Source organism: Amblyomma mixtum, chromosome 7, assembly GCF_055824585.1.
Source record: "Amblyomma mixtum isolate Tamu chromosome 7, ASM5582458v1, whole genome shotgun sequence".
Lineage (NCBI taxonomy): Eukaryota > Metazoa > Arthropoda > Arachnida > Ixodida > Ixodidae > Amblyomma > Amblyomma mixtum.
In genome coordinates this window covers 12,063,805-12,091,752 of record NC_143018.1, presented here as the reverse complement: position 1 = coordinate 12,091,752, position 27,948 = coordinate 12,063,805, and the positions used below count along the sequence as shown (strand labels likewise).

At 50.8% G+C, this 27,948-nt stretch overlaps 1 protein-coding gene across 9 annotated transcripts in view; it reads left to right on the top strand.

Moving 5' to 3' along the window:
• Fak (protein tyrosine kinase 2 Fak) overlaps positions 1–27,948 on the top strand; it is an 83,406-nt gene that overhangs the window by 24,649 nt on the left and 30,809 nt on the right. For 2 of the 9 annotated variants that reach the window (XM_089551726.1, XM_089551730.1), the window contains exons 1-5: positions 10,155–12,816; positions 22,575–22,809; positions 25,002–25,177; positions 25,681–25,768; positions 26,702–26,778. In XM_089551726.1, the coding sequence (XP_089407852.1) occupies positions 12,680–12,816; positions 22,575–22,809; positions 25,002–25,177; positions 25,681–25,768; positions 26,702–26,778 (713 nt within the window). In that variant the 5' untranslated portion in view covers positions 10,155–12,679. Of the gene's footprint in view, positions 1–10,151; positions 12,817–22,574; positions 22,810–25,001; positions 25,178–25,680; positions 25,769–26,701; positions 26,779–27,948 lie in introns of those variants that run through there. The other 7 variants (XM_089551727.1, XM_089551725.1, XM_089551731.1 and 4 more) reach the window with 7 other exon arrangements.

The window sequence follows — 27,948 nt, the reverse complement described above, 5'->3', positions numbered from 1 at the left end:
CCACCACCACCACCACCGCAGACAGCTGTCACTGAATGTTGCGTTAGCAGTAGTAACTGTCCTGCAGGGTTCTTATTATTATTTCTGCTTCTTTTCTTCGTTTGCCGTACTCGCGTAACTGCATTGGTCGCAAACGACGGATGTGTAGGAGCAGTGATTCACAGCGAGAATCGAGGAAGGAAGTCGCGCGGTCTTTGCATTCATACGTGACCTCCGCTTGACGCAAAAAAAAAAAAAAAACACGCAACAGGATCGCGCGGCTTCCCGCGCTTCGCGGTGCCGAAATCGTCCGCCACCGGATGCATTATATTATTTATATACTAACTGGAAACGCTCGCACAGTTTCCGTTGCTTTTCGTTTTCGTCACTTCCTTCCTTCCGCCGCCCCCTTCCCTTCAGGTGTCGGCGTGGCTGGAACGGTGCCCACTAGGACGCTGTCGAGCCGTCTCTGCAGTTCGCTGTTGTATTTTCTTCTCTCAAAAGCGCCCGTCGTGAATTGCAGGTCGTGGGTTGGGTGCCCGCGACCGCGGCGGCCGCATTCCGGCGAGGGCGAAATGCGGAAACGTTCGTGTGCCGAGACTTGATCGGGGCGCTATGAAGAAGACCGAGGTGCATATGGTCCAAGTTTAAACCTGAGGACTTCATTACAGTCTTGAGATTAATGTGCTGACTAGTGAAAGTAACTACCGCGTACTCCCATGTAAACCCTTGCGACGTCTTTGCTAGCCAAGGTGTCAGTCATTATGGCAACGCCTCGTGACAGTCAACCGTTACTGTGCGCATCAGGCTAAAGGCACACTGATCCGGCAACGACGATGTTTTAACGCGGTGGGATCTCGATGTGATGTAGCGAGGTGTTTTAAGGTAGCGAGCGGTGTCATAGTGGCCGTTATTACCGCGATACCGAAGGTTACAGACAGCTATCGTGTTACGTTTCAAATACCATGCAGATTCCCATATGTACGAAAATATTGCTTTTGACCAGATTTCAAGGCTGGTCGAGGTACAGTCTAACCTCGTTTTAACTATACGGTTTATAACGAAATAATAGATATAATGAAGGAGTGACGACTTTCCTTGGTAGCTCGGTCAACACGCGCCACAGAGGTTTAGCACGGTTTCCACCACGACCCCCACCGCCCTTGAGAGAGAGATACATAGACAGCTTTGTTCGTGAGCTACTGTGGGTTAGTCGCCAGGACAACTTTGGCCACAGCGTTTGTCGCGATAGGCGCCATGGTTTTATCGAGGAGCCAGCGGGTTAGTCTTATTTATTGTGCGATTAGTACGGCCGCTGCTGCACGCCGTCTGAAATAGACGAGAACTGCTTTTGCGCCCCCCCTTCCCCCCCCCCCCCCCACACACACACATCCACACACACCTTTGCCGCGTTCCCTCTGTGCGCTTTGTCTTTTCACATGGGCTAGCGCGCTGCGACGCTGCCTTTTATGATGTTCCGCACGTGCGCACTGCCCGAGAATACAAAATTAGCTTATAGCAAAACGAAGCGTGCATAAATATGCGAACAACACGCGTCTACGTACACGAAACCAAAGATTGCGCGTGGCCTTTTTAAGACGATCGAGTCCTCAGACGTAATGCTATCAGTTATAACGAGAGTCCAACTGGTCCTGTTGTTTGTTCGGTTATGGGCAGATGTCCCAGCCGCGGATATTAGTGCGCGGCCGCTCGGTCTGCGACTCCCCTGGGTATAGACAGGAGTCGCGCTTGTGCGAAGCAGTCGCAGCAGTAAGCAACAACGAGGACGCTGCTATCGGGAAGGTGCGTGGTGTCAAAACTCAAAATCGACCGGCGTCGGTGACTCGGCGAGACACATGCCGTCCGGTATGTGCGTGGGAAGAGTTCTAACGCTGTTTTCGACGATAGTAGAGAATGGCTGTTCGCGTTGCTTATCTCAGCGCGGTGCTCCCTGTCTGCGTGGTTGGCTGAGCGGCTGCGCTGACCCAGTTTGAAATGGCTGCTGCGAGCACAGTGAGGAGAACGGGGAACGTTTATCTCGTGTAGATGCGACGACGCGCAGTGCACCCGTTGTCGATTCGCGAGGCTCGTTGGGCGTGGCGTTGTTGGTTCGAACCGGCAGGTGTTTCGAGCATGCACTGCGGCCCGTACGCATACCTCACTTCAAATCTGCAGTGCGTATAGGCTTGTGTTTGTAATTGGAGTTGGCAAACGGCATTGACAACGTTTGACTAGAATTGGCAAAGGTATTTGTGCAGGACGAGGGGTGAGAGGCGCAGGATTCGGTGTCGCTCACATGTGCTTTCGTTTTTACAGACTTCTTATGCTGTCTCGTTGCGTAAGCATGTAGAGAAGCTGTGGAAGAGCATTTCGTCACGCCTAGCGGCCTTCGTGTACATGCATCTAAGGTAGACTCGTAAAGGCCTCTTTGTTTCGGGTTTAGTGTTTCGAGTGGCCGAGTGAGAGATCTGACGTCACTGTCAGCCAACCATTGCAGTCTGAAAGTTGGGGGAGAAGGGGTTAGCTCTTCCATGCGCTTAACCGAGGTTTATAACCAAGATTTAATAATGTTGGTGTGTCTCTCGCAGATGCGCGTGCGAACGCCTATCGTTTATCGCTGCCTTGTCCTGCCTTGACTGAGGGCATTGCCAAAAAATCAGGATTCGCCTCGTAGGCGCGCGTTCGCTACAGGCTTAGGCCTTGCAAACGGTATACGCGGTGTTACTTGTATTAGCCCGAGTTGACGCGTGAAGCATGTCTCCAGTTTCCAGACCGCTTAACATCCTGCGACGTGGACCGTCTTTGCGAGCTACATACTGTGCTTTAATTGGGAGCATGACCGTCAAGACAGTATACCTATAGAGACTTGTGCGCCCTCATTTGTCATCTCGTGAGAGCGCGGAAGCGCATCGGGCTGTGTGCTAAAACTCTCCGGTGAGGTGGGGCGAGCGCGAAAGCTTCCCACGGCACACGCGCGAAGGGGCGTGGGAAATGAACACCGAGCTGCTCGCAGGCGTTGCGTCGCTTCTGTTTAAACGCCGTTCGGCGCTCGTCTAGCGCACAAAGGTCGCCCCGCAAATCGCTTCGGAGAGAGCGCGACTGGCCGATTGCTCCATCGGTGATGGACAGCGGAGATCGCTCACACGGCGGGCAGGTCGGCGTTGACGTCCGACGGGGGCGCGGAAAATGGAGTAGGATTTATTCGACACAACGCGCTGACTGTCGACCGCCTCCGACGTGCGTCTGACGCGCAGGTGACAGCGACGCAAAGGTAAATACGGTCTTCCGCGCTGTTGTCGATGCAAGCGCCTGTCATTGTAGAGAAAGGGGACGAGCGCACGTGTGCGGAAAGGCTTCTCTTTGTTGCTGCTTTAGGGCGACGCAAGCTGCACTTCCGCCTGTGCGGTAAACAAACAAGTAATATGACGCGCATGAATTGGGTTTGGTTTATTGGGGTTGAACGTCCCAAAGCGACTGAAATGAGGGACGCCGTAGTGAAGGGCTCCGGAAATTTCGACCACCTGCGGTTCTTTAACGTGCACTGACATTGCACAGCATACGGGCCTCAAGCATTTCGTTTCCATCGAAATTGAATAAATGGTAGAGGGCCGCCGCGGTGGCTCAGCGGTTATGGTGCTTGGCTGCTGACCTGAAAGATGCGGGTTCGATCCCGGCCGCTGCAGTAGAATTTCGATGGAGGCGAAATTCTAGAGGCCCGTGTGCTGTGCGATGTCAGCGCACGTTGAAGAACCCCAGGGGGTCCATATTTCTGAATCTCTTCACTACGGCGTCCCTCATAGCCGAAGTCGCTTTGGGATGTTAAACCCCAATAAATCAACGAATAAATGGTAATAAATAGATGCAGTCAGTTTTAGTACTTGGTAACCAGCGCTATTAAGATATCACATGCGCACGCGCGCATCTCTATTCCCCGATTAAAGAAGAGTACGACACCTCGCCGGTCCTTACAGCTCTGGTTCCAGAAAGCCGTAACGATAGCTGTTTCTATAGCGGGAGCTCCCGATTCGCCCTCCCTCGAGAGCTGGGCCCTGTTTGCATTACATATATCCCAATTGTCCAGCTGCTTGACGAGTGAGTTTTCGATGTCTGCACACTGCGACGGTGACATATCCATCTCCCGCTGTAGCAAAAAGCGGGAAGGAATAAATAAAACGCTACTAGTGATGCATAGATGAAAAGGGCGCAGTAGCTGTCTCACCCATGATGCTCACTTGAAGCGGGCTGTGGGAGAGGGTCGCCGTAGACTCCGGATTCATTTCCACCACTGCTGGGTCCGGCTGGGATTCGATGCCGCGACTTGTTCGTTTCTATAATGACTATTTTTTGCCGCTGCACTGCCCAGTCTTTGTGCGCCGTTTTCGCCGCGACTTGTTCGGTTCTATAACAAATGTTTGCTTGCCGCTGCACTGTCCAGTCTTTGTGCGCCGTCGTCATGGCTCTATTGTGGAAGTCTGCGCAGTGGTCTGGCTGTAACTTTTACGAAAGGGAGAGATTAGCTTGCCGTTGTGATCAGTGTTGTACTTACGCGTCTAGGATCGTGTGGCTTGGTGATGGCTGTATACAAGTAATTCAGAACTGTCACTCTACGTCGGGAGTGCAATAACACGAGAGAAACGGGAGAAAACTGTAAGGCTGCCTCAGTGCACATCGATTTTCACCGCCTAATGCGGCGCCGTCTTCGTGGCTGTTGAAAAAATGATAAGCAAGAGTAATCTACACTTACTACATTACTCCCCCAGCGTGTAATTTCAGCTCAGAAGCGAGTACTGAGAAGAAAGCCCTTCTTTTTGCGTTATAGCTTAGTCCGTGCGGCGAGAAGGTTGCATCTTGCGCTTAAAGTTGCACTGAGCACAGATGTAAGTTGGCCTTTATCAATAGGGTACAGTTGTTCTGATCGCAAGGAGACCTAGCTCACCGAAAGTGGAGCTTTTATAATCTAGAAGACTGGAAAACGAAATACAGATGATGCTACCGCCGGCCGATTTCGCAAGTAAAATGGGTACATCTGCACCGATTTAATGCATGGATCTCGGAGGCTACGCTACGCCGCCATTCGCATCAAACTGCTTCAAAACGGTGGCAGCCTTCTTTCTCTTTTTAGTAATTAGTGCTTTCTTTTCATTTTTTGAGGATAGGAAGTGGCGCAGTAACTGTCTCTGAGATCGGTGGACACCTCAGCCGCGCCGTAAGGGAAGGGATGAAGGAGGGAGTGAAAGAAGAAAGAGGTGCCGTAGTGGAGGGCTACGGAATAATTTCGACCAGTTGCGGATCTTCAGCGTGCATCGACATCGCGCAGCGCACGGGCGCCTTTTGCGGGACGTCACGAGCTTGAAACGACCGGCGGGAAGGCTTTTGAAAACTCAATATTCTCGATGATAAACGAGTCTTTTGCTGCCGGACAAGCGTCAACATCGCCAGGGAGAGCCATAGAATATTTTTTATTTTTTTTTTTGCTGCGAAGAGTAATTGGATCAAGCTGTAAGTGCGCTCGAGTGTTGTGCGTACGTTTAGCGCAATCCGCGGCGGGCTTAATAATTTTGTTCATAAAAGCGTTGGTTGCTAGGTAAAAAAAATGGCCTGGCTTAGCTTATGGTTAAGCCTAGGATGCGAAGCATACCGCCGGCGGAGGCTGCGCGTCCGCCAGCGAGCGCACGAGTTGAGCCCCAGCTTTCACAGCTGTTGTGACGTCATATCACGTGGTGCGCCGATGTAGGTCAAGTGGTAGCTACGCGGCCGCGCGCGGCGCAGCAAGGAAGAGCTCGGTTGTGCGGCTAGTATGCTTCGTAAGTTAATAAAGACAGTGACATGGAAACCGAGGCACACGCGGCTGCACTTCGTCGAACGGCTCAGCCGTGCGGCTGCCCTGTTTCTCGCCGCGGCCTTCTTTCCTCTCCCACGCAGTCTATGCGCCCAGGTGCACGTAATTCTAGTTCGCTATTGCCGAGGGGAGTCGGCGCGGCGGCCGCGATTCCGCGAACACGGAGGCATGGAATCCGGTGGCCGGAAGCGGCGTCGGCGGCTGTGTTGCTTCGACTCCCGCCTATCTTATCCTGATAAATCGCCGCGAATGCTTATTTACGGATGATTCGCACTGTGCTGTGCAGCAAAATTGAAGGCAGTCAGATAGATGCGCTTGTAGTGATTATTGGTTGGTTCTTTTGTTTCTTTCGTTTGATTCATTTCCATGACGACTAACTACGGTAAACGACGCAAGTATGTTCACTGAGACCAGCGGGTGATTCTTACTGTCGCGATTAACTGCGAAGTACCACTTTTTGGGCGGGCAACGGGTACTTCTCGAAGTCGGCACCGGCCATATTACGCCGTGTCCACAATTCAATTCAACTTATTTCGCATTTTTATACAACAGTACAAAAATGCGAGGGCAAGCAACAAAAAGCTCCTGATTAGCAGCTTGACGAAGGTTGCTGCCCCTATATTTGGCAGGTTGAAGGGCGTTAACATGCAGCTTTTCATTGAAACAATTCTAGATGTCTGGATTAAAAGCAGAGAAGAGCACTTATACATATCTTGTAGACATTCTAATTGGACACAATCAAGCTTACTATTCATAGGCGTACATGGGGAAATATTACAAGTATTAAGACACAACTAATAAGACTATTGGACGTACAGAGGGCAAAACACATGCCTAGAACAACTAAACTCTGTGTTCCTGAGCTCCCAAATCCGCTGCAACTAAGAAGGCAAAAAATGACGATGAAATTCTGTGAGTTTAACAGCACATGTTTATATCCAGACCATTTTTAGCCACATCTTATCGCTAGTTATCGCGTGATACGCCCGAAACCCACTCAGAGCGTGTTCTAGACATGCGTTTGGCCCTCTGTACATTAGTGCATATTCATTGAAGGGCTTATGAAATTTGTTTGCTAAGGCCTTTTTTTTTTTCGAGGTTTTTTTCGCACCTCCAGTCGTTTCATTACGTTCCGCTACGTTGTAGCGCGACTTCGTTGTGAGGGGGCCTGTTGCAGAGAAAAGGCCGCTGCACCTGCCGTGCCTTTAGGGTTTGACAGAGAGACGCGCGCATTAATACAAAAGCAACAGCGCCTCTGGCGGGAAAAGTGGGTCTGCCTTGGTGCTGCTGCTGTTGCGTGATGATCGTCTCTCTCTTTTTCTCTCGCCAAGGTGAGTTCGCGCCTTCGTTCTGAGAACTGTTTGGGGGAGAGGAGGAAAGAGAGAGGGAGGGGAGGCGCCGCCAGGCGCGTCCGTCGGCCCTGCTCCGCGCTGTCTGCCGTCGCTGTATTTTCCGACTCGGGCGGGGGGCGTGGGCGCCGTCGCCGGCCTTGCGCCTGTGATGTGCCGCTGCTGTTGTGGCATCCTTCCTTCCAGCAGTGGGGAGAGATGTGGGGAGGGTACGGCATTGGTATGTGGGGTTTAACGTCCCGGGGTTGGACGTGGGCTGTGAGGGGGGCGCCGTGGTGTTGGAGTGCTCCGGATTAAATTAGACAACCCGAGGTTATTCTTCAGCGTGATCTGATGTTGCGCGGCATACGGGCGTCGGAGGAGGATAAATGCGGCCGCGGCTACCGGAATTCGATCTCGTGACCCGGTGCTGAGCTTGCGATCGCCAAAACCTCTGCTTGCAGTAGTTGGCCCCGGGTGACCAATTGGCTTTATTTTGCAGTGGTAGCTGTGCTGAACACTTGGGCGTCGGTGTAATACGTTGTTACCAAAAGCTCCCGTGTGTCCCTGCTGTCAAATGGGACCATGTTAAATTCGGGTAGCTGTCGGACTGGGCCCCGGGTATAGATAGTGACGCGAGCCAAGCAGCTGTGGCCTACAAAGGCGCTGAAAGCATTGGTTGTTTTTTTCGTTGTTCCTATTTTATTACCTTTTTTCTGTTTGTTTTGTTTGCTTGCTTCCTTGTTATCTCTCTCTTGTTGATCCTTCATTGTCTTTTTTGTTGGCGTTGCACTTTCGGAACGGTCTGGAAGGGTTTTTGGCGTGACATATTATTATTATTATTATTATTATTATTAGTAGTAGTAGTAGTAGTAGTAGTAGTAGTAGTAGTAGTAGTAGTAGTATTAGTAGTAGTAGTATTAGTATGCCACTTGTTACAAAAAATTCAGCGGCGTAACCACTCCGGGATCGCGAAGCCGGGTTCGTGCACCTACCAGCCAATGGCCGCTTGCCTCCGGAGTCACGTGATTCAGTCCAAGTGTACTGGGGTGCTAGAGGCAGCGACGCGATTGTTTTGCGGTCTAGATGCGTCGAAGCCACGCGATCGCATTTCCCGTTCAGGTAAAGTCCTTAGCTCAGCTGATCTATAGGGGCTTTAGTTTAAGAGGGGTGTCGTCGCTAAGCTGGGCCACGACAGATATTAGTTTTGACGCAACTTTCTCTTTCTTTTACCATTTTTTTAAAACTTACACATGTGCTTTGCGCGTTGCTTCGATGACAAGAGACCGCGCCGTGACTAAGCAGGCGCGCCACTTGTAACGTTGCACTCTGCTACGGATTGTCTCGACGCCACTGAGTCAGCGGTCGCCGCGGCGGTGACTACACCACATGACAGCCTCGTGCCGGAAGGTGTCTCGTTGCCGCGGTGCCGGAGGGACTCCGAGCACGTCGCGAGAGCGGACGGCGCCCTTCTGCGTCCGTTGTGTCACGTGTCAGGCCGCGTACTGCGCATATGTGAATAGTTTTGGTTAATGCTGGCCCAAGGTTATCGAACTTTCATAGTGTTATGTAAAGCGCATTCCCCAACGCATTCCTCGGAGCAGAGCTCCCAATTAAGTATTAGGCATGTTTTTGTATATCCCTCGCGGCAAAAGCTAGCCCTCCCCTTAGAAGCAGCTCGAAGTTTCAGCGGCTTTGTGTGCTACTTCGTCGCGAAGGGATGGATTGGCTTTGAATTCAGCTGCTGATTTATTGAACGCGCCTGAGTGAGCGCGTAGTTTTATCCTTTATAGGCGCACAGAAATGAGCATGATTTTCTGATTTTAATTACGCAGTAATAAATCAAACCTAGCAGTTTTTTTTTTCATTTGTGCATTGTAGGGGCCAATAGCGAAGAGCTGGGATTTCGAGACTTTTATTCGACGGACGTTGTTGTTTTGTCCTTACCGGTTCAAATAATACTGCGCGCTGTTGCGGAGTGCGAAACAGTTACCGAAGGCTGAACCATTTTTGAAGGCCGCTGTGTGTGCTAACACTTCAGCGGGCTGTCGTTTGTGTTTGCTGACACACGGTCTGGGACCGTCATTTTTCGGAAAAACCTGCTCTGCGAAGGACAGTGGTCGGGATTCCGAGGCTTGGAGCTGTGTGTGCCGTTGCGACACGGTAGGCGAACTCAGCACGTACGGCTTCTTTTGTATATCATTGATTTATTTTAGCGCAGACAACAGAACGTGGGGCGGAAAAGCAGTCGAGCTGTGTAGCGTGTGTATATATGCACTGCACCAGCATGAAAGTTGGTACAGTCGAGAACTCCGGTAGTGCAACTGCATTTATACCTCGTTGTGAAGAAATGGCTGGAGTGTGGTCTATAACGAAGTGACGCTTATAGTGAACGAAGGCTAAGGACCCATGAGACAGTACGCAAGCCCGCGTTTTTACCAAATGGCGTCATCTAGAACCGACATCGTGGTGTCATTAAATATATCGAACCGATCTGCCGAGAGACGTCCGCGCTCCAGTTCGGCGTTTTATTACGACGGGATTTGAATGGGTCTTCCATGGCCCATAGAGACGTCAGGAGCAGCCCGATTTGCAGATTCCGTCCGTGCAAAGAACGCTCTGTGCTGCAACGAAGAGGTTGCCTTCGTGCAAACGCGCCGTGTGCCCTTGTTGAACCGCACCGCCAATGTGGGAGCGGTTCCTCGGCCCGTGCGCTTTGCACCTCATTGTCGGCCCATTGAAACCCGCTATTACGAGCTCCACGCTTCTGCTGCGCGCTCTGCTACTACGTATGTACAACTCGGCGGCGCGCGCAGAGCGCATATTCAACGACGGCGTGCCTTCCGAGAGAGAGAGCTCATGAATGGGCGACCTGTGCACACCTGCATCCCTCTCGCGCTAGAGAGGCAAGGGTTGCCCCCGCGCCCGCCTGTCCGGCCGCGGGCAGTCAGTCGCCCTCGTTTTTCACCCTCTTCTTCTTTCGCCCTCTTACACACACACACGGACACCCGAGGCAGCAGCAAATAACAGCAAGCGGCACACATACGCAGTGTCTGTATGTGTGTGCCGCTTTGCTGTTGTTCGCCTCGTGAGCGACCGTCGACCTACGCGCTCCTCCGCCAACGCTTTTACTTTCTGGCCGGCAAGGCCTGCTTGCCGGCCAGCCAACCGGTCCTGCTCGGCGCGCGCCTGCCTGCCTTTCGGCGAGGATTCATTGGCGGTTTGGGCGGCCACGCGCAACTCGCGCCCGCGGCCAGCGATCGTATTGAAGTAGTAGAGCGCGCGTGAATCGTGCGCAACTCGCGCACGCTCCTTTTCGCTTTCTGGTATCTCTCCGCCGCTAACGGAAACGCCGCATACGCTCTTCTATTTCTTGTACTTTTTTTCCCCCGTCGCCCTCTTCTCAGCGCGACTACGACGACGACGAGCGATCGAACCTCTCTCCCTCTCCTTCCATCGTCGCGCGCAAGGAGCGGCGTGGGCGACGCCTTCGGTCGGTCCTCTCTGGACTTTCGCCGCGATCAGTCCTCGGGAGCCGTGTAGTGGCCCGTGTGTCTCGCCTGTCTGCGTCGTGGGCAGTTCCAGAGGAAACGTGTGTGTGTGTGGGACTCCGTGCGCGCGCGCTAGACCCGCGATGCGCGTGTACGCGATGTCCCTTACTGTGCTCGTGGACCGTGCTGTGAATGGTTGAATGGTGTGTGCTGCTCCGCTGCTACAGCTCTCGGTGGTGCTGTAGTCTAGACGTGGATGCAGGATCGTACCACTTCTGGATGACGTGCCTCGATTGGCTTCTGCTCTGATTCGTCGCTGTGGATACGTGCGTGCTTGAGACCTTGTGGTAAGCCCTTCAGAAGTGTCCTCTTTAGTGAGCATCGAAGTCCCGGAGCCTCCTCTTCCCACTCTTTGTCGACCGACCTGATGGAGGTCCGTTTCCCCGCCTCCAAGGTGAGCTGGGTGGCTAAGCGTGAAGTGTGCGCGCCCGACGAAATCCTCGTGCGCGACTCTGCTCCGCTTCCTGGCGATCGGAAGCCGTCGCTGCTTCCAGTGGTGCTCGCCCCTGCTTGTGCCTGTTGAAGAACTTCCGTTCAGTAGCTCGCATCATCGTGATTCCGGCGCCTGTTTATGTGTGTGTGTGTGTGCCACGAAAGCAAGGCAGCGAAAACCTGGGTGATGCTTCGCAGTCCTTGAGACACAAGTGTCCTTCTGTGCAGTGCCGAGGTCATTGACGAATCCGACGGACTTACCTGAAACGAGGCATCGTCCCCGTCAGTCCGGAGAGCACCTGTTGCTGCAAGACGTGCTGTTGTCTCACCGGTGTCTCACGCTTATATATCGGCTTCTCACGGGCACTTGTCTTCGGATGCATGGTTCTCTGCAAAACCAGCTCGAACACGTATCTCGCTGCCATTTATCGAGCTTCGCCGGAGCTCTATTTTGTCGCCCTGTGTGTGACACAGAAAACCCCGTCTGTGGGAACGTCGAGAAAAATAGCCTGCGGATAATGCAGGCGCTGGAGCTTTCGCGTCGTCCCCCTGTCTGCGCCGTCCTGCGTCCCTCAAACCGTTCTGCCCTGCACAGACCGGTACCACGTGCGAACCCGAGCGTTGGCTGCTGCTACCGCGAGACGCAACACACTTGGAGGACCGCACTCGTCTCAGCGTGCCGATAATATTCCGGTCGCTGCTGCTGCAGTGACGGCGCCGCGCTGCTCTTGTGTTTGCATTGTGAATCGTCGTTGCTCCCCCAATGAAGATAAGCGTTGACCGCTCGGCGTGTCCTTGTGTTTGCTTTTGTGCTCCCGTCGAGACGTCGGCCCCGGCTGCGAAGTGCGCGCTCGACGGTTCTTCGTGAAGCGTGATGGCCGGAGCACCTTTCGCGAGCGGTCATCCAGAGCGTATTGAAAGAACACGCTCTTTGGGAATCCTCTACTGCGCTCTCAAAGAAAGGACTTCGCTTGGTCCAAAGAAGGTTGCTTTGTGTCGGAAATCTCCGTCGGACTGCCAAGAAATCTCCCTACTGTCTGAAAGGTTCGACGAGTCTGAAGACTTCGGGACAACCCACTGTCGTGCGTTACCGTAGCTCGAAGCGCAGTGAAGAACTTATACGCTCCTCGGAAGCTAAGTGGTGAAGCGGCAACGCCGAGTAGAACGTAGTTCTGCTGCTAAGAACACAGCCTACTGTATCGATGCTATGCTGTGTGGGAGGTCTATTTCACTGTGTCTGGACGTCGCTGGAAGGATTCATCATGTCTGCGGACGCGAGTGTGTCTCGAGACGGCGCTATTAGTCCTGAGGTTAGCTGAATTGTTCTGTAAATCCGTAGTCCCTTCAAAGCCGGCGGACATCTCTCTGGAAGTCTGCGCAATATGCCAGAGCGCTTCTCGGTGCCATGAAGCCAGAGACTCGCGGACATTCGCCGGTTCCAGAAGGGTGGAAGGTCTCTGCCGTCATGCTCCCGCACGTGTCCCGCCGGTGAGCCGAGGCGAGGCTTTGGCCGAGGGGTCGCCGGGCGTGGCCTCGCCCCCCGGCATGCCATGCTCAGCTGGTGCCTGGCCTGGTGGGACGACGCGTGTTGCTTCCTGGGCGCCGCTCGGGGCGCGCCGTCGGAGAACGACGAGCGGACCGAGTCGCTCCTCTACTGGCGTCCGCCCAACTCGCCGCGATTCACAAGGTGCCGGAAGCGGGGCTCTTGCGCCATTTGAGATCTGTGTCGGCCCGTGCCATGGGTGCAGTCGGGTCTTTTTTTTATTTTTTTGTCGTTATCTTTAAGTGCAGTGCCTTCTCACTGACTTCGGCTTACGTAGTGGAGGGTTAAAGAGTGCGTTCCTTGCCCTAAGCAGCTGACGCCTGCGCTTGTTGAGAGTTTCGTCAATTACTGATACTGTCATCATCATCAGCCTGACTACGCCCACTGCAGGGCAAAGGCCTTGCCTATGTCTCTCCAATTAACTCTGTCTTGCGTCAGCAGCCGACACCGTATCCCCTCAAACTTCTCAATCTCATCGGCCTCCTTAACTTTCTGCCGCCCCCTGCTACGCTTGCCTTCTTCTGGAATCCATTCCGTTACTCTTAAGAACCATCGGTTATCTTGCTTTCATTACGTACCCTGCCCAAGCCCATTTCCTCACCTTTGATTTCGACTAGGATGTCATTAACCCGCGTTTGTTCCCTTACCACTCTGATCTCTTCCTGTCTCTTAAAGCTGGACCTATTATTTTCATTTCTTTAACGCTATATTGGGATACAACTCAAGAACGAAGCGGCAGATGCCCTAGAAAAGAGCCCCTCAAGTTAACGACGTCGACCGACTCTCCCCTCTGACCGATCCTCTTGGACCTGCTAGCGTGAAATTGCAGGGGGTGGCATATAAATGGGGAGTAATCACTTCTTAATGGCACTAACCACACGGCGTCGACCGATGTCTTCAAAATCGGTCGACGCCATTGGCTGGAGGCCTTCCTTTGAGGGGCATCTGCCGCTTTGCTCTTGAGTTGTATCCCGACTTGTGAGACGGGCCTGCCGCGTTGGGTTAGGGGTTAGGGCGCTCAACTGCTGAAGCCCGAGGGACGCGGGTTCGAACCCGACCGCGGCGGCTGCGTTTCGATGGCGGCCAAGCGCAAAAAGGCGCCCGTGTGCTGGGGGATGTCGATGCACGTTAAATATCCCAAGATGATCTAAATTATTCCTAAGCCCTCCACTACGGCGTCCCTCATAGCCAATGCCGCCTTGGGACGTTAAACCCCAGCACCCGATTTCGTCGAACACTAAACTTCGCGCTTGTGTGGAGCTTTCCTCGCGTTGTGTAGTATCGAGTAGCGCGTATATTTCAACACCAGTGCTGAGGCTAGTCACATGTGCAGCCTTACTTTCTCTAGGTGCACGTATTTAATGTGAAATCTGTGAAAGTGACGGTGAGAATTAGTAACTGGGCCGAAATGCAATGCCCGAACGCAGAATGGTTTTTATGTCTAGAATTTCGTTGGCGAAGGCTTTCAGTATACGGAAAACCTGACGACAGGCCCATAGAGTCACTGAAGATCAAACTCAATCGGGTTCGGTTTGACCCTCAATTATCCTTCTTTTTTTTCACTTGTTGAAGGTTTACTCTCTGGAGTCCCTATGTCATTTTGATGAGGTGGAGTGATTTCAATTTGTTGCGTAACTCGCTACGACGCCGCGATGCGCTGCATGCCGAGGGCATGACTGTTCAGTATTGCAAGACGGGGGAGTAATCGAAGGAAAAAAGTGGAGGAAAAACGCCCCGCCTATGTACACTCTAAACACGAATACACCTATATGGGAATAAAAACGCGAACCCTTCTTTAAAAGAAGGATGTGCGCTTTACTCCCTTTCAGCTCTGTTCTGTCGTACAAACTCTGCCCCGGTTAATTTACATGCGATAACGAGGGGAGCATTATTGCTCTAGAAGCCTGTATATTCTACCGAGGTTATGTTTTTCTTTGTGCACTACTTCTTATACTCTTCATCATTTTCTTCCAAGCCCACCGGATTCTATCTTCTCCGAGGCCGACCTGAGCCAAATGAAAAGAAAAGGTAAATTGCGCTCAGGTAGAAAAATAGAAAACTGCCGGCGTATACCGGATGCCGAGGTCTGCGAATGTAGACGTTAAATGCATTCCAGTGTTAAGACTCTTTATCACTGAAATATTTCGTCAAGGGCCGACGAATGAAGATTTGCAAGATCCGCTGGACCTAGACATCTAAAAAGAAAAAAAAAAGCGCGATATATATCACTGGTAACATGCGCGAATTTCTTTTTCTTAATCAGAGCTCGTATAGTCACTACAAAAAACCCCGAGGTGCTTTGCGTTCTCGCTTTGCCCTGTCCCCTTAACACATACCCGCACACCTGTCGTTAGTTGAGCTGGTGTGCGCAGAGCGCGCGACCGCGATGCTCCTTCCCCACCTCCCTGTAATCGCGGCCGCTAATTAGATTCTGATCACGCTGATTGTTCGGCGTCCTTGCGGCTCGCGCCAAGTGCCTCTCTCTACTTTCTTGTTGTCACCTTTAGCAATTGCGGCGGCCGTGAGACGCCGTAGGTTCGCGGTCCTTTAGAGCGCGACGACTCCTTTCTCTCTCTCTCTCTCTCTCTCTCTCTCTCTCTCTCTCGCTTTTATTGCGTGTGTATGGCGTTTTAGTTGCAAGTGGGGGCACCGCAGCCGGCTTCCCGGGTCGCTTAGGGGTCACGTTTAATTCTTCGAACTGGATGGCTACCGAACATTCGTTCCTAGCCCGCGGCTGTTCTAGTCCATTAGCACCTCCCTTCCTTGGGACTCCTTTCTCTATGCAGTTAGACGCGAGTGGGGAGAGATGCGTGCTTTTTCGTTTCAGTTCATGCTTGCCCTGGTGGCATTTTTCTGAACTAAAATAGGCAGGCAAACGTGCGACTTATTCGTGGGCTTATTTTGTCGCACGTATATGTTCGTCAGGCAGCCGCTGTAGAAGCGTATAGCCTGGCGGTTGTATGTGCATGTGTGTGTGTGTGTGGGGGGGGGGGGTACAGTTCTAGTGTAAACCTACTTGTTCTACCCCCCCCCCCCCCCCTCCTCCCCCCACCTCCTCGGGTCATTGATTAGCGACTTGTTGGGTTGGCCTCTTTCGTTACCTCGTTTAGCGGGCGCTCGGTGGTCTATTAGTTCCACCTCCGTTGGCTTTTACGGTGCCAACGAGCGGAGGATAAACGCCAGAGGTACCATGTTTTTCACCTTCTCCGTACGGCCGCGCAAACTGCCGCTAACAACTTGGCGTGGGAGATGCGTGCACGCTCCAGCCGCGAGAGCACCTTGAGAGCTCTCCGCTTCTCCGTCGTTTTCCTGTAGTCAGTCGGCCGAGCTCGCCAACGCGCGCTGCGTTTAGGGGCGTTAGGTCACTACCACATCTGGCCGTGGGACGCTACAGCGGCGGCAGCTGTGAATGGCGGAAGCAGAACCGCGTACGACTTGGCAGGCACACTCCTCTCTGGAGGCGCGCGTGCGCTGTAAAGGCCCAACTCCATCGGCGCTCTTCGGCGCGCGTCCTGCGCGCTTGGGGGCCCACGCGTCGGCCAGGACAGGTCTGCGCATGCGCGACGCGTCGGCCACCGCCCAGCGCGTCCACGACGCGCGCATCTGACAGTGCCAGATATCGGCGCCTGCGCAGGGGCGCTAGCGCGCGCGTCGGAAGCGGGGTCCGGTTGACAACAATCGGAGGACCGCGGGGCTCTTGAGGACTCTTTTCTTCATAGCTTCGTGTTCCCCGAACTTTTCTTCGCGCTTTAACTCGTCCTTTCAGCGCCCCCAACCATGTATTGTTCACGGCTTGACATTTTTTCAGTCGGCTCGCGAGGGGGAGCGAGCCAACACCAGGTGCATGGAGATGCAAGCCCCTTTTCGACGCTCGTCGCGGCGCGTGCTGGTCGCGCAGGCGTTGCGCGCGCTCACCGAGGGGCGCCGATGGAGTTGGGCCTTAACCTGTTGGGCGGCGTCAAGGAAAGGGGGGTGGGGGATGATCCAGAACAGGTAACGTCTTCGCGTTACCCGCTATGCCAGCTTCGTCGCGGTGAGCGGCGAGGTTGTGGTATAGTTGCGGGCTGCTCAGTTATTGTTGCCCGCCCTGGTTTCCGTGCCGTGCCGAATCGTTTGCTGGCCGCGCCCGTCGCCCCGTCGGGTCATTTATTTGTGCAAACATCATCTGTCTTCCGTCGTTCTCGCGAATGCAAAAAAAAAAGGAAGGAAGCTGCAGCGCGAACGAGACAAGGGAACAAAAGAGGGGAACACAGACGTCCTTGTCGTTTGTGTTCCTTTCATTGTTCGCCGATTTTGTTCGCGCCGCGGTTACGCTTTGTTTCGTTTTTAACGTGGCGGCGTTAAAATGCCCCGTTCACTAGAAAAAAAAAAAACGGTGTGTCGGCGTTGTGAGCGAAAAGTGACGGGGATGGTTCTGTCAGGTGGTGCCCAGAGAGAAACCTATAGGAGGCAGGTGGCCCACCTAAGTCACGTGACCTTGCAGCGTCACCACAACCTGCCCACCGTGACAGGTGGCAGTTAATGATTGGTCGTTCGAGAAGAGCAACCTGAGTCGCTCAGTGAGCCCCATCGGTGGCAGCGCCTGTCATCGCAGGGCAGTGGCGCATCGCCTAACCGTTGCACCGCTGCGCCAGCAGTGGTGTGAGGACTTCCCAGGGGTCTATGAATGTAAAGTACAGAATGACGTATTCTGCATATAGGGGAATTAAGGCATTACGCTATATCGCTTCATACCTTAAGGCGGAGCTTGTGTGTCCTCTCATTTTTGTTTTTTTTTGGTTTGTTTGCAACCAGCATGTGCAAACTAGCCCAAGCCATTCTTCTGCTTCATTCTCACCTCTTTTTAATTCAAGTCTGCAGTGACCGCCACACTGAATTCCTCCGCGACAAAAAGTAGTCCGCTATTAAGAGTACACTCACCAAACTTGTGGATTTTATTTTCTGCGGAATGAAGCGCTGGACAATGGTGTATATGAGTCATGACGTGGAATTTACTTGCGTTGGCTGAATAATTTATAATTCCCCCCCTTTTTTTTTTCTCGTGCCCTTTCGGTTTCAAAAGCCCAACGACAGCTGTGACGTCACAGACGATGTGAGGTCATGTGTGGCATGCGAAAACTGCCATGTAATCTTTGCTTGTTCACTTTAATCATTCCAACTCTTAGGCAGGCTTGCGTGAGAGTTGATGCGAAATGAAGAAAGCAGCGACCATGCTGCAGCTTTCGTATGCGTCACGTGACCCGAACGCGTCTTTGCGTCACGTAAAGACGCAAGCCTTTACGGCACGCAAGCCTGCCCAAGAGTTGGAATGATTAAAGTGAACAAGCAAAGATTACATGGCAGTTTTCGCACGCCACACGTGACCTCGCCTCGTCTGTGACGTCCCATCTGTCGTTCGGCTGTTCAAACTGAAACCGAAACAGCATGAGAGAAAAAAAAAAAACCATTATTAATTATTTACCATTTGTTGGCGCAATTCACGTGGCTGTCTGTTTCCTAGTGAGCTGCGCGTCGTTCCAAAGAGAGAACACACTACTAAAATTTAGTGTCTCTACTCGTTTATTACTATCAGACAGAGTAATAAGCTGAAGGATTTTGGCACCTCTGACATATTTGATGCAGCCAAACATCAAAAAGCTGATGAGGCTTACTGTTGTGTTTGGTCAGCGGAGTAATACAGGAAACCGCGGATTATGACCCATTTTACCAGCTGCTGATTTTAAGAAATTGTATCCTACCTTAATTGGCAGCGTGCCTCCTTCGCTACCTTCTCCACTCCCCTACTAACCACGTGAGTTCTGCTCTAATTGCAACTGTTGCATCCTCGAAAGCATGGCTTATTTGCCCACGAGAGGAATCGGCCACGCAGCGAAGGATTCAAAACTTACCCCCACCTCCTAACATTTCTGTAAAGGGGCACGCCCTCATACGCCAAATCTCGAAATGCTTGCACTTACGTCATATTTCTGACAAACGCTTCAATTCTAGGACGTTGTTAATGTACAACGCAGTGTGGCTCTGAGCTAGTTGGCTTTGTAGCGAAACTTGAGGCTCGTCGTTTGAGTAACCTGTAATCTAATCGTGCCCCAACAGAAGTCATTGATTAACTGACCCCACTTACGAGCATGATTATCAGAGTTGAAAGACTGTGAGCAGACTTCTTCGATGCAGTCGATCACTCTTCGTGCGTACATCTTTATGAGGCTGTTCATTTCGTTTTAAAGTTTTGTGTACGGATTCTCTTGAACAGGGCAGTATAAGAAAAATGTAAGCAAAAGTGAAATTTAATAAATGTTCGAATGAAAAGATGAAAAAAAGTGCCCTTTCCCCTCCCTCATTGAGAAAAAAAAAAGTGTTCGGGGCTTCCTGGAAATAGGGTGAATTGGGCCAGTCGGTTACTGTAGTGCATGTTCAGAAGCGGTGCTAAACAGCAGGAGTTACAGTAAAGAAAACGCGGAATGAGAGCCTATTGTCAAGTGAAAGTTTTTGATGCAAGAAAGGAGCCTGTATTGCATTCTTCGGGTGTTCGCGATGAACTTGTGGGTAGCGGAGCGAAAGGCCTCGTGTTTGTGTAGCCCTGCAAAGTAGCGCAACGCAACAGCAGAAAGGAGGAGAACGCTGTCTCATTAAACGTAGAATAAAAAGCCAAGCATACGTGTGGAAACCACCGACATGTTACTGTGCATTAGGAAGAAGGTGTAGGGAGAGAAGTACGTTAGCTGAGGAATGCAGGAAATACGTAGTTCAATATTTAAGTAGACATCTTTGAAAAAGAATGTAGTCGTAGAGGTAGGGTTTGTTCTTTTCAAGAGGATGCGCGAAATTCCTTCAATGTTTGTCGACAAGCCCAAATGCCCTTCGCGTAGAGACAGTAAGTTTTGAACTGACGGAGTCCGCGTATAGGCTTTCTCAAATGAATGCGAAATAAAAGTTTTGTGGAGGAATGCGATGCGCTGACAGGAAAGCAGAGAAGGACCCATTGTTTCGAGTTGGTCGCAGAGCAAACACGGCTCTCGCTGAGCAACCGGACCTGTTCGGAATTCGGAAGGGGAATCCTGCAGCGAAGACTCGTCCGAGTCGACTCGCATTCTTCCCTCGTGGACGGGCCTTCTCTTTGCTCGCTCTTCGTGGATGTCGTGCACACCCGCTGCGGTGTCTCGGCGCCTGTGACTTTCGGCTGCCGAGCCCCAAGGTCGTGGGATCGAATCCCGGTCGCGGCGGCTGCATTTCGGTGCAGGTGCAGTGCAAAACACGCTCGTTGTGTGGCTGCGGTTTCAGCGCACATTAAGGTAACCCAGGTGGCCTGAATTAATCTGCAGTGCTTCAATGAGGCTTCTAATTAAACCCCACATACCAAACTACTAGGTGAGGAAGTTTGCGAGGGATAAGGTGGCCACAGCTAAAACAGGACAGGGTTTGTCCTGCCGTGGACGTTGTTGGGCTGACGATGATGATGATGATGATGATCATTATTGCATTCCATTTATTTACCCTATGGGCCCATAACGGGACATTGCTTATGGTGACCATATCACTTATGTATAATACGTTAAAGCCGCCTTCGTGAAATACGTGCCTACGCGTGTTGCGGTGAAGCACATTGCATTCAGTAAGGAGATGCCAGTTTCGTTTTTATGTCTTCTAATATGAGTTACTTTTCGGAAACGCCGAAGGCTGTTTTATTAATCTCCGTGTTTTCGTCACCTGCTTGACTTGTGGATGCATTTTACGTATTTTCTTCTTCCCGAAAGAAGGAGTGCATTATGTTTTCGGGATCTCAGGTGTAGTCGCGGGATTTTTATCGCGAGGCGTACTGAACTTTTCTTTTTTTTTTTTTCTAAAAGGGGGTGGGGGAAGGGGGGGGGGTGTCTTTAACTCGGTTAATGCTCCTCTTTTGCGCGCCCTTTCTTGTCTTGGCATTCGCTCACGCGCGATCTCGTGCAGTGCGCTTGCGCAACGGTGCAGTCACCAGCTTCCGGTTTCCAGCTTCCGGCCCGTCTCAAAGACAAGTAAAATAGTAAAAAGCGGATTCGAACCGCTGTCCTATGCGTTCAATAACACAGCACTAATTCATTGCGCGAAAGGGAATAGCGGCTTTTAACTGTGCTCTTACAGCCTATCGCAAATATTCTCCTTTTCCACGCACGCGCAGAACAGAAGATAGCGCCCCGGCGAACGTCTGGCTACACCGTACTCTGGCCCTTGTTTGTTGCGCTCCATTTTCGGCGTGTCCTTCCTGTATGTGGGGCTTCTCCTAGATAGATATGCGTATGTGCCGTGTGGTGAAGCGTGTGTAGTTGCCGTCGACCAAAAAAGTGTATCGACATCGTGGAACGCAGCCGGTGGCTCGCGGTGCGGTTTGGTAGCCACGTTGGTTCAGACAGCGCTTCGTTTATGTATGTCTGGTGTTTGTAGCGACATGAAGGATGGAGCCGATGCATATCGTGTACGCTGTACTGAAATGCTGCTGGTGTGCCTGTTAGGTGTTGTCTGAGACTGGTCAGTTAATCACGCTCCTGCGACCGATCTTATCAAGGCTGTTATTTTCTGCTGCTCCCTCTGTGTAACGAGAGAGCAGCTGTAGCATACAGTCTCACCGGTAGATGGTTCACAATGCATAATAGGATGTGAACCCTTGACCTCCGAATTAAGGCAGGGGAGGACGAATCTCCTATTGTGCTCTGTGGTGTCTCTCTTGTATTTGCCACCGTTGCACTGCGCTCCAAGCTGGTGCAGCAACTATGCTTGTGTGAGAGGCTGGAGTCGAGCCTAGCTTTGTGTTCGCACCAGTCTTGAAAACGTCCCCACATTCGAAATCAAAAAGGCTCGATGTATCCAAAGTTTGGGGATTTGCAGATCGTCGCGTCACCTGCAACAATATGGGGAACTGTTGAGACGTCTTTCCTTTCTTTCTTTCTTTCTTTCTTTCTTTCTTTCTTTCTTTCTTTCTTTCTTTCTTTCTTTCTTTCTTTCTTTCTTTCTTTCTTTCTTTCTTTCTTTAACACTACAAATTTCATAACTCGTAGATTATGAGGACAGTTTGAAATTAGCTTATATCGATGGATTACCTGATTCAAAGTATAAAAAATACGCTTTCACTCAGAACGAAGTTCTGCAAGCTTTCTTTTTATTTGTTTATTTTGGGGATATGCGAGGATATCTGGCCTCTTCCTTCTGGTGATCGTGATGTGCCCGACACACCCGCCGCGGTGGCTCAGTAGCTTTGGCGTTCGGCTGCTGATCCCAAGGTCATGGTCTTGATCCCGGCCTCGGCGGCCGCGTTTCCGTGGAGACGAAACGCAAAAGCTGCCCGTGTGCCGTGCGATGTCATTGTATATTAAATAACTCCAGGTGGCCGAAATTAATCCGAGCCCTCCGATACGGTGTCTCTCATTGCCCGTGCATTGCTTCTGGACGTTAAACCGCGCAATTTACAGTTCCCCGGTGTACTAACTAAACGTTATCAACAGCCCCGCGAGTTTGAGTGAAATGGCAGGAAAAATGTTCCAAATAATTTAGTGAACTATATAGTTTAAACTTTCCGCTGCTGACGAACTAAATCCGAAACTATGTAATTTGGTCAAAAAAGTTTGGGGGGCATCACAACTGTTTCGATGTCACCGTTACGGGAGCCATGGGGTCCTTGTTGTGTAGGGGGTCACGGTCATGTGTGAGGAGTTGGGTCACGTGGCCGTGCCGTAGGTAATGACGTCATTTCACGAGGACGACGACCACGAGATCCAGAGGGAGAGCCAGGACGGCGGGGTCTGGCTAATGCAGCTGATGCTGTGAAATTTATGGGAGTTTTCTTCAGTGTTCTATTGGTGGACTCTGGGGCTTTACCTCCGGGGCAAGGTCGTGGAGCGGGGTCCGTCAACTCGGGGTCTTATTCTCTCTCGCAGGCTGCAAGATGAGCCCGAGTCGTTGGCGGGAGTGCGCGACGCGGCGGGCGCCTCGCCGTGTCCCCCGCGCAAGCCCGTGCTGTCCCCGACCCGCGGCGGCGGCAGCCGGCCCACCTCTCCGCTGGCCGCGCGGGCGGGTGCCGCTGCCCCGGAGACGCCCATGTCCCCGCTGAGGGTGCACCTGTCCAACGACACCTTCAAGGGCGTCAAGTGCGGCGATGCCACCGACGTCAAGGTGAGGATGGGTTTCCTCCCGGGGATTCGTCACGCTGTGTGTTCTGAAGACAGCCTGCCAATGTGCCGCCAGCGAACTGGTCTAACAACACAGATGGGGGCGGGATCCTGTCCGTCGATGAACAAGTGTGGTTTGTCTGTGACGCACCTTGTGTTTGTATGTTAATCCAGCTAGGCCATCAACAGAGCGCTTAAGAACCCGCATGCAACACCTAGCCCTTCTGCGTTTTCCACCTATTTCACTCCTTTCCTTCCCCTCCTGTAGTGTGGATCGTAGAAGGTCAGATACACATTCCTCCGGCCGGCTCACTGACCTCTCCACCTTCCTTCCTTGAACTATTTTACTTCTTTCTCTCACCCCTGAAGTTCAAGGCCAGTGCCTGCACAATCACTTCTACCTGTAGTGCAGTGCATCCTAGCAGCATTTACAGCTGCGGCCTCTATATTTGATTTGGAATGAGTATTGAATCAGAATCATGGCTATGTAGGCGTGTTCTAAGGCTAAAAGAGGTTAATGTCTCTGTCCGTAGCATGCCTGCATGGCAGTGTGATGCCTGCGTATCTTGGATATCTTGAAATGCATATCTTGAGCCTATGTCCTAGCAGGACGCCGCTTCATTCGGGACTCGCGCTGCGGCCCTCACGGCGAGCTCACCCGCTATGCTCTTGAGTTGCTAGGGAAAGCCAGCTTCTCGACGACGTTGGATCATTGAGGCGAAGCGCGCGTCCGCTTCTGCGCCTAAGGCTGCATTCGTTAATGCGCGGGAGCGCGAAATATTGCAGAGTATTTGTTCTCACTTCGCCGAATTAAAAACTTTATGTGGCAAAAATTAGGGGTCTTAGTTATGTTTATGTTCTACCACATGCAGACAGCAAACAAACATTCTTAATATCTCTTAAAGGTGCACTAAAGAGGATTCTGAGCTCGTTTTTTTACCGCGGGAACTCGGTCTAAATGCTCCGCGCATTCTTAGAAACTGCGAGTTAGCGTCCTGTGTGGCCTATTTCTCTATTAAATCAGATAAATGTCCCGGCTCGTGCCTTTTTTTTTTTAACTTACCTCCGAGAGTAGGAGGAGTCAACCAACGCCTGGAGTGCCTTTCAGCCAGCCATGTGGCAGCTTCGCTTTCGCTTTTATTTTGTTTTTTAGGTTTCAGTGAATAAATAGTTTCAGCTGCAGACAACATAGCTGCAAATTAGGCCCATGGAAACAAAAATATGCATGGACTCTTTGCTTTTGCCAATCACTCCATGTATTATACATGTCACTCCGCAGATGGCAGAGCGGCAAGCTGCCATGCGACTGGCTGCAAGGCACTCCACGCATTGGTTGTCTCCTCCTACTCTCGGAGGTCAATTAAAAAAAAAAAGGGCAGTATCCGGGACTTTTGATCCAATTTAATAGGGAAATTGGCCACAGAGGACAATAATTCAAAGTTTCTAAGAGTGCTTCAAGCGTGCAGATTGTGTTCCCACGATAAAAAGGTGGGCTCAGAATCCTCTTTAGTGCACCTTTAAGAGGCCTTTTTGTATAAGAAACAAGGTGACATCTGCTTCAAGCGTGCAGATTGTGTTCCCACGATAAAAAGGTGGGCTCAGAATCCTCTTTAGTGCACCTTTAAGAGGCCTTTTTGTATAAGAAACAAGGTGACATCTGCTTCAAGCGTGCAGATTGTGTTCCCACGATAAAAAGGTGGGCTCAGAATCCTCTTTAGTGCACCTTTAAGAGGCCTTTTTGTATAAGAAACAAGGTGACATCTCCGTGACCTAAATACCATACTCTCACTGAGTGAGGTCTGCTTGAAATATCAGTATTGCTTATAAATATGGCTCCAGGGTTAAGAATTCTTTCAGAACGTTTGTAAGCTTCCTGGTAGAACTACTGGTATTCTAAGGTAGAACAGTATCTTGATGTTATGGGTCACAGTGAAAAATTGTGCTTCTCGTTGGTGTGAGCAGCGTAGAAACTTGAGGTAGTGATTGAGTTTTGCAGCGTGTTGGAAGCATTGAATCTCTTTACTTGGCCCAAACTATTGTATAATCGTAATCCTATTCTGCAGTTGGGGGTGGTGGTGTTGATGTTAATGTACAGGCGGTGCAGGTGGTGTTAATGTACTGCATTCAGTGTGGGTATTTGGACTTTAAGTGTGCTCTAAGACTGGAATCCAAGCTAACTGGTCTGTGCGCGTGCAGGGCATCTTGCGGCTGCTCTCCTCTCAGCTGTCCGAGCGGCCCCTGCCCCTGGAGTGCCTGCTGGCACTGCGTCTGCACCACCCGGCTTCCGGTGAAGTCCGGTGGCTGCACCAGGACACCACCATGTTCCAGGTGGTCGAGAAGTACCTCCCACAGCAGAACACCAGCGACTGGAGGTACGCATGGGCAGCTGTGTCTGCATCATGGTCACTTCTGAAATAATGGTGAACAGAGAAGTGGTCTAAATCACCCCGTCTTTGTTTTATACTGGTGGTGCTTGGTGTGTGCATTTATGTTTTTGGTTCAGAGCTCTATATATGTACAATAGTTTGTTGTTTGTTCACTGCAATACCCTCTGCATGCTTTCAGGCCATTACAACATATTTATGTTGCATTGTAATATACAATGACGCGGTGACTCTAGAAGTCATTTTTGGTACACAAAGGAGGTGGAGAGGCTTGGAAGTTATGTTGCATTTGCTGTTGCTTCCTCACCCTGGGGAGGGTTGAAAGTCTGGAGGTTTTTCTCGTTACAGGATTAATCATAATTCACGAATAATAATTTACTGAAATTCTTCACTTGCTGCCACCATCTTTGAGGTCCAGTTAGTGAAAATGGAACTGCTTGTAATGAAAAAAAAATTTTTTTTTTTTCCCCACTCCTTTCTTTCATTCCAAGGTTTGAGCTGAGAGTACGCTACCTCCTCAGTAATTTGCAAGAATTCCATGACAAGGACCCCGTGCTCTTTACTTACTTCTACAAACAGGTGAGATATCTGAACACTGCAGTCTTTTTTTTCTCGACTGGAAGAATATGAAATTGCCTTGATCCCAAAATAAGGTGTGCACCACTTCTTAAAAGTGCACTGAAGAGGAATCTGAACATGCCTTTTTGCCGCGGGAACTCGATCCACACGTTCCTAGCATTCTTAGAAACAGTGACTTATTGCCCTGTGTGGCCGATTTCCCCAATTAAAATGAATTAACGTCCGGCTCCCGCCTTCTTTTTTTAATTCTCCCTCGTACGGTAGGCGGAGTCGACCAACGCGTGGAGTGCCTTTCAGCCAGCTCCGTGGAGGCTTTGCTTTCGCTTTATTTTGTTTTTTAGGTTTCCGTGAATAAATAGTTTCATTCGCAGATAATATAGCCGCAAAATAAGCCCGAAGAAATAAAAATATGCGCGGACTATTTGCTACTACGGACTACTACGTATTACTCCGCCGATGGCAGAGCGGCAAGCCGCCACGGGACTGGGTGAAAGGCACTCCACGCGTTGGTCGACTCCGCCCACCGTACGAGGCAGAATTAAAAAAAAAAGGCGGGAGCCGGACGTTAATTCGATTTAATTGTGGAAATCGGCCACACAGGGCAGTAAATCGCAGTTTCTAAGAAAGCTCGGAACGTGTAGATAGAGTTCCCGCGGCAAAAAGACAAGTTCAGATTCCTCTTCAGTGCACCTTTAATGAATGTTTTAAAAAATGTATTTATGTACACTTAATTGTGCTGCCAGTATGCTAGATGAACATTGTGATCTGACGTATGCCTCATTTCGAAAGAAAAAAACATGAACTTTGTAGGCGTAGTAAAGCCTTGCAACTGTTATTTGTGTGGAGATATGGCTGGACTGTAACATAAGTGATATCACTTTTCTAACTCCGGTTTGCAAGAGCCCTTTTTTATGCTTTCTCCTTTGCCCTTAGGTCAAGAGTGACTATCTACGAAAAAGTGTGAATGTGGATCAGGACCTGGCGATTCATCTATGCTGCTTAGAAATTAGGCAAGTTATTGTCTCTGCGTGTTCTTGTGATTGGTTTCTTTCATGGTCTTGAGGGTAGACAGTGTTGCGATGTGCATTTTGGAGTTGTGGTATTTTTTGCCCAGTCGGTGTGTTATGTAGGTGATCCAGGGACGGGGTGTTCTCATAACATTTATGATGTTGCGCAGCTGTCACTTCCACTTCCTTGTGCTAAACGAGGGTGAAGAGCCTAGGAGGTTTCTCTATTCTTCCATTTTTCTGTATCTTCTAGTCTCGCTTTCTCTGTATTCACTTTTCTCTGTTTTCCCACATCTTGACTTTCCCCGCTATCAGTATCCATTTCCCTGTCCCCATTCCCAGTTTCCTCACTTTTTGTTGCTCTCTTCCCTATATCCCGATTTCAGAAGGGCCTGGGAGTGAATGACCTTGCAGGGAAATAGGGAAAGGGGTGTGGCGCATAATTTTTTCATTCTGTGTCTTGATCCTGCCTGTGAGCATGAAAATAGGAGTCGGCTTTTCACTAGCCCATGGCACTGGAAACGTAAAATCAGAGGAAAAACATCTGGAGAGCCCAGTTGTCGTGCTCTGATTTGTAGAGGAAAGGAGACGGTGATGATTCTCATTACAATGTGTCTTTTGGTTCTATGGTAGCTTCAAAGGCATCACAGTAACGTTGTCCTCTGGAGTACTTTTTTTTTTTTTCAAGGTCTCATGCACCATCACAGATCTTCCCAATGCACATTTTGACTTCCGAACTGTTATGTTTGTCTGGCGACCAGTCTTCCCTTTTCTTGAAGGACTTAAGCAATGGATGTGAGAGCCATTAAATGTCACTACCTTAATTTTGAACCCTGTAATGTAGTACTTCTCCCAGCCACCATAGATGTCTTGCAAAAACACTGTTACAGTCTAGTATCTGCTTGAATGTACTACTGAATTGTGTTGCAGGGAATTACTTTATGCACCAAAGGAAAGGAGTTACAACACAGGTGTACTGAGAGCAGACTTAAAGATTTCATAGCAGAGTTTAGTGAATAAAGAATAAATGCTCTCTACAAGGTCACCTTGCTAACAGTAAAAACATTGTCATGTTTGCCTTGACCCTTGATCAGTACAGAAGAAATTATGTTGCTGTAGTAGTAGATGGTCAGCTGATGTGTCCACCACACCAAATATGTGAGGCACCATGAA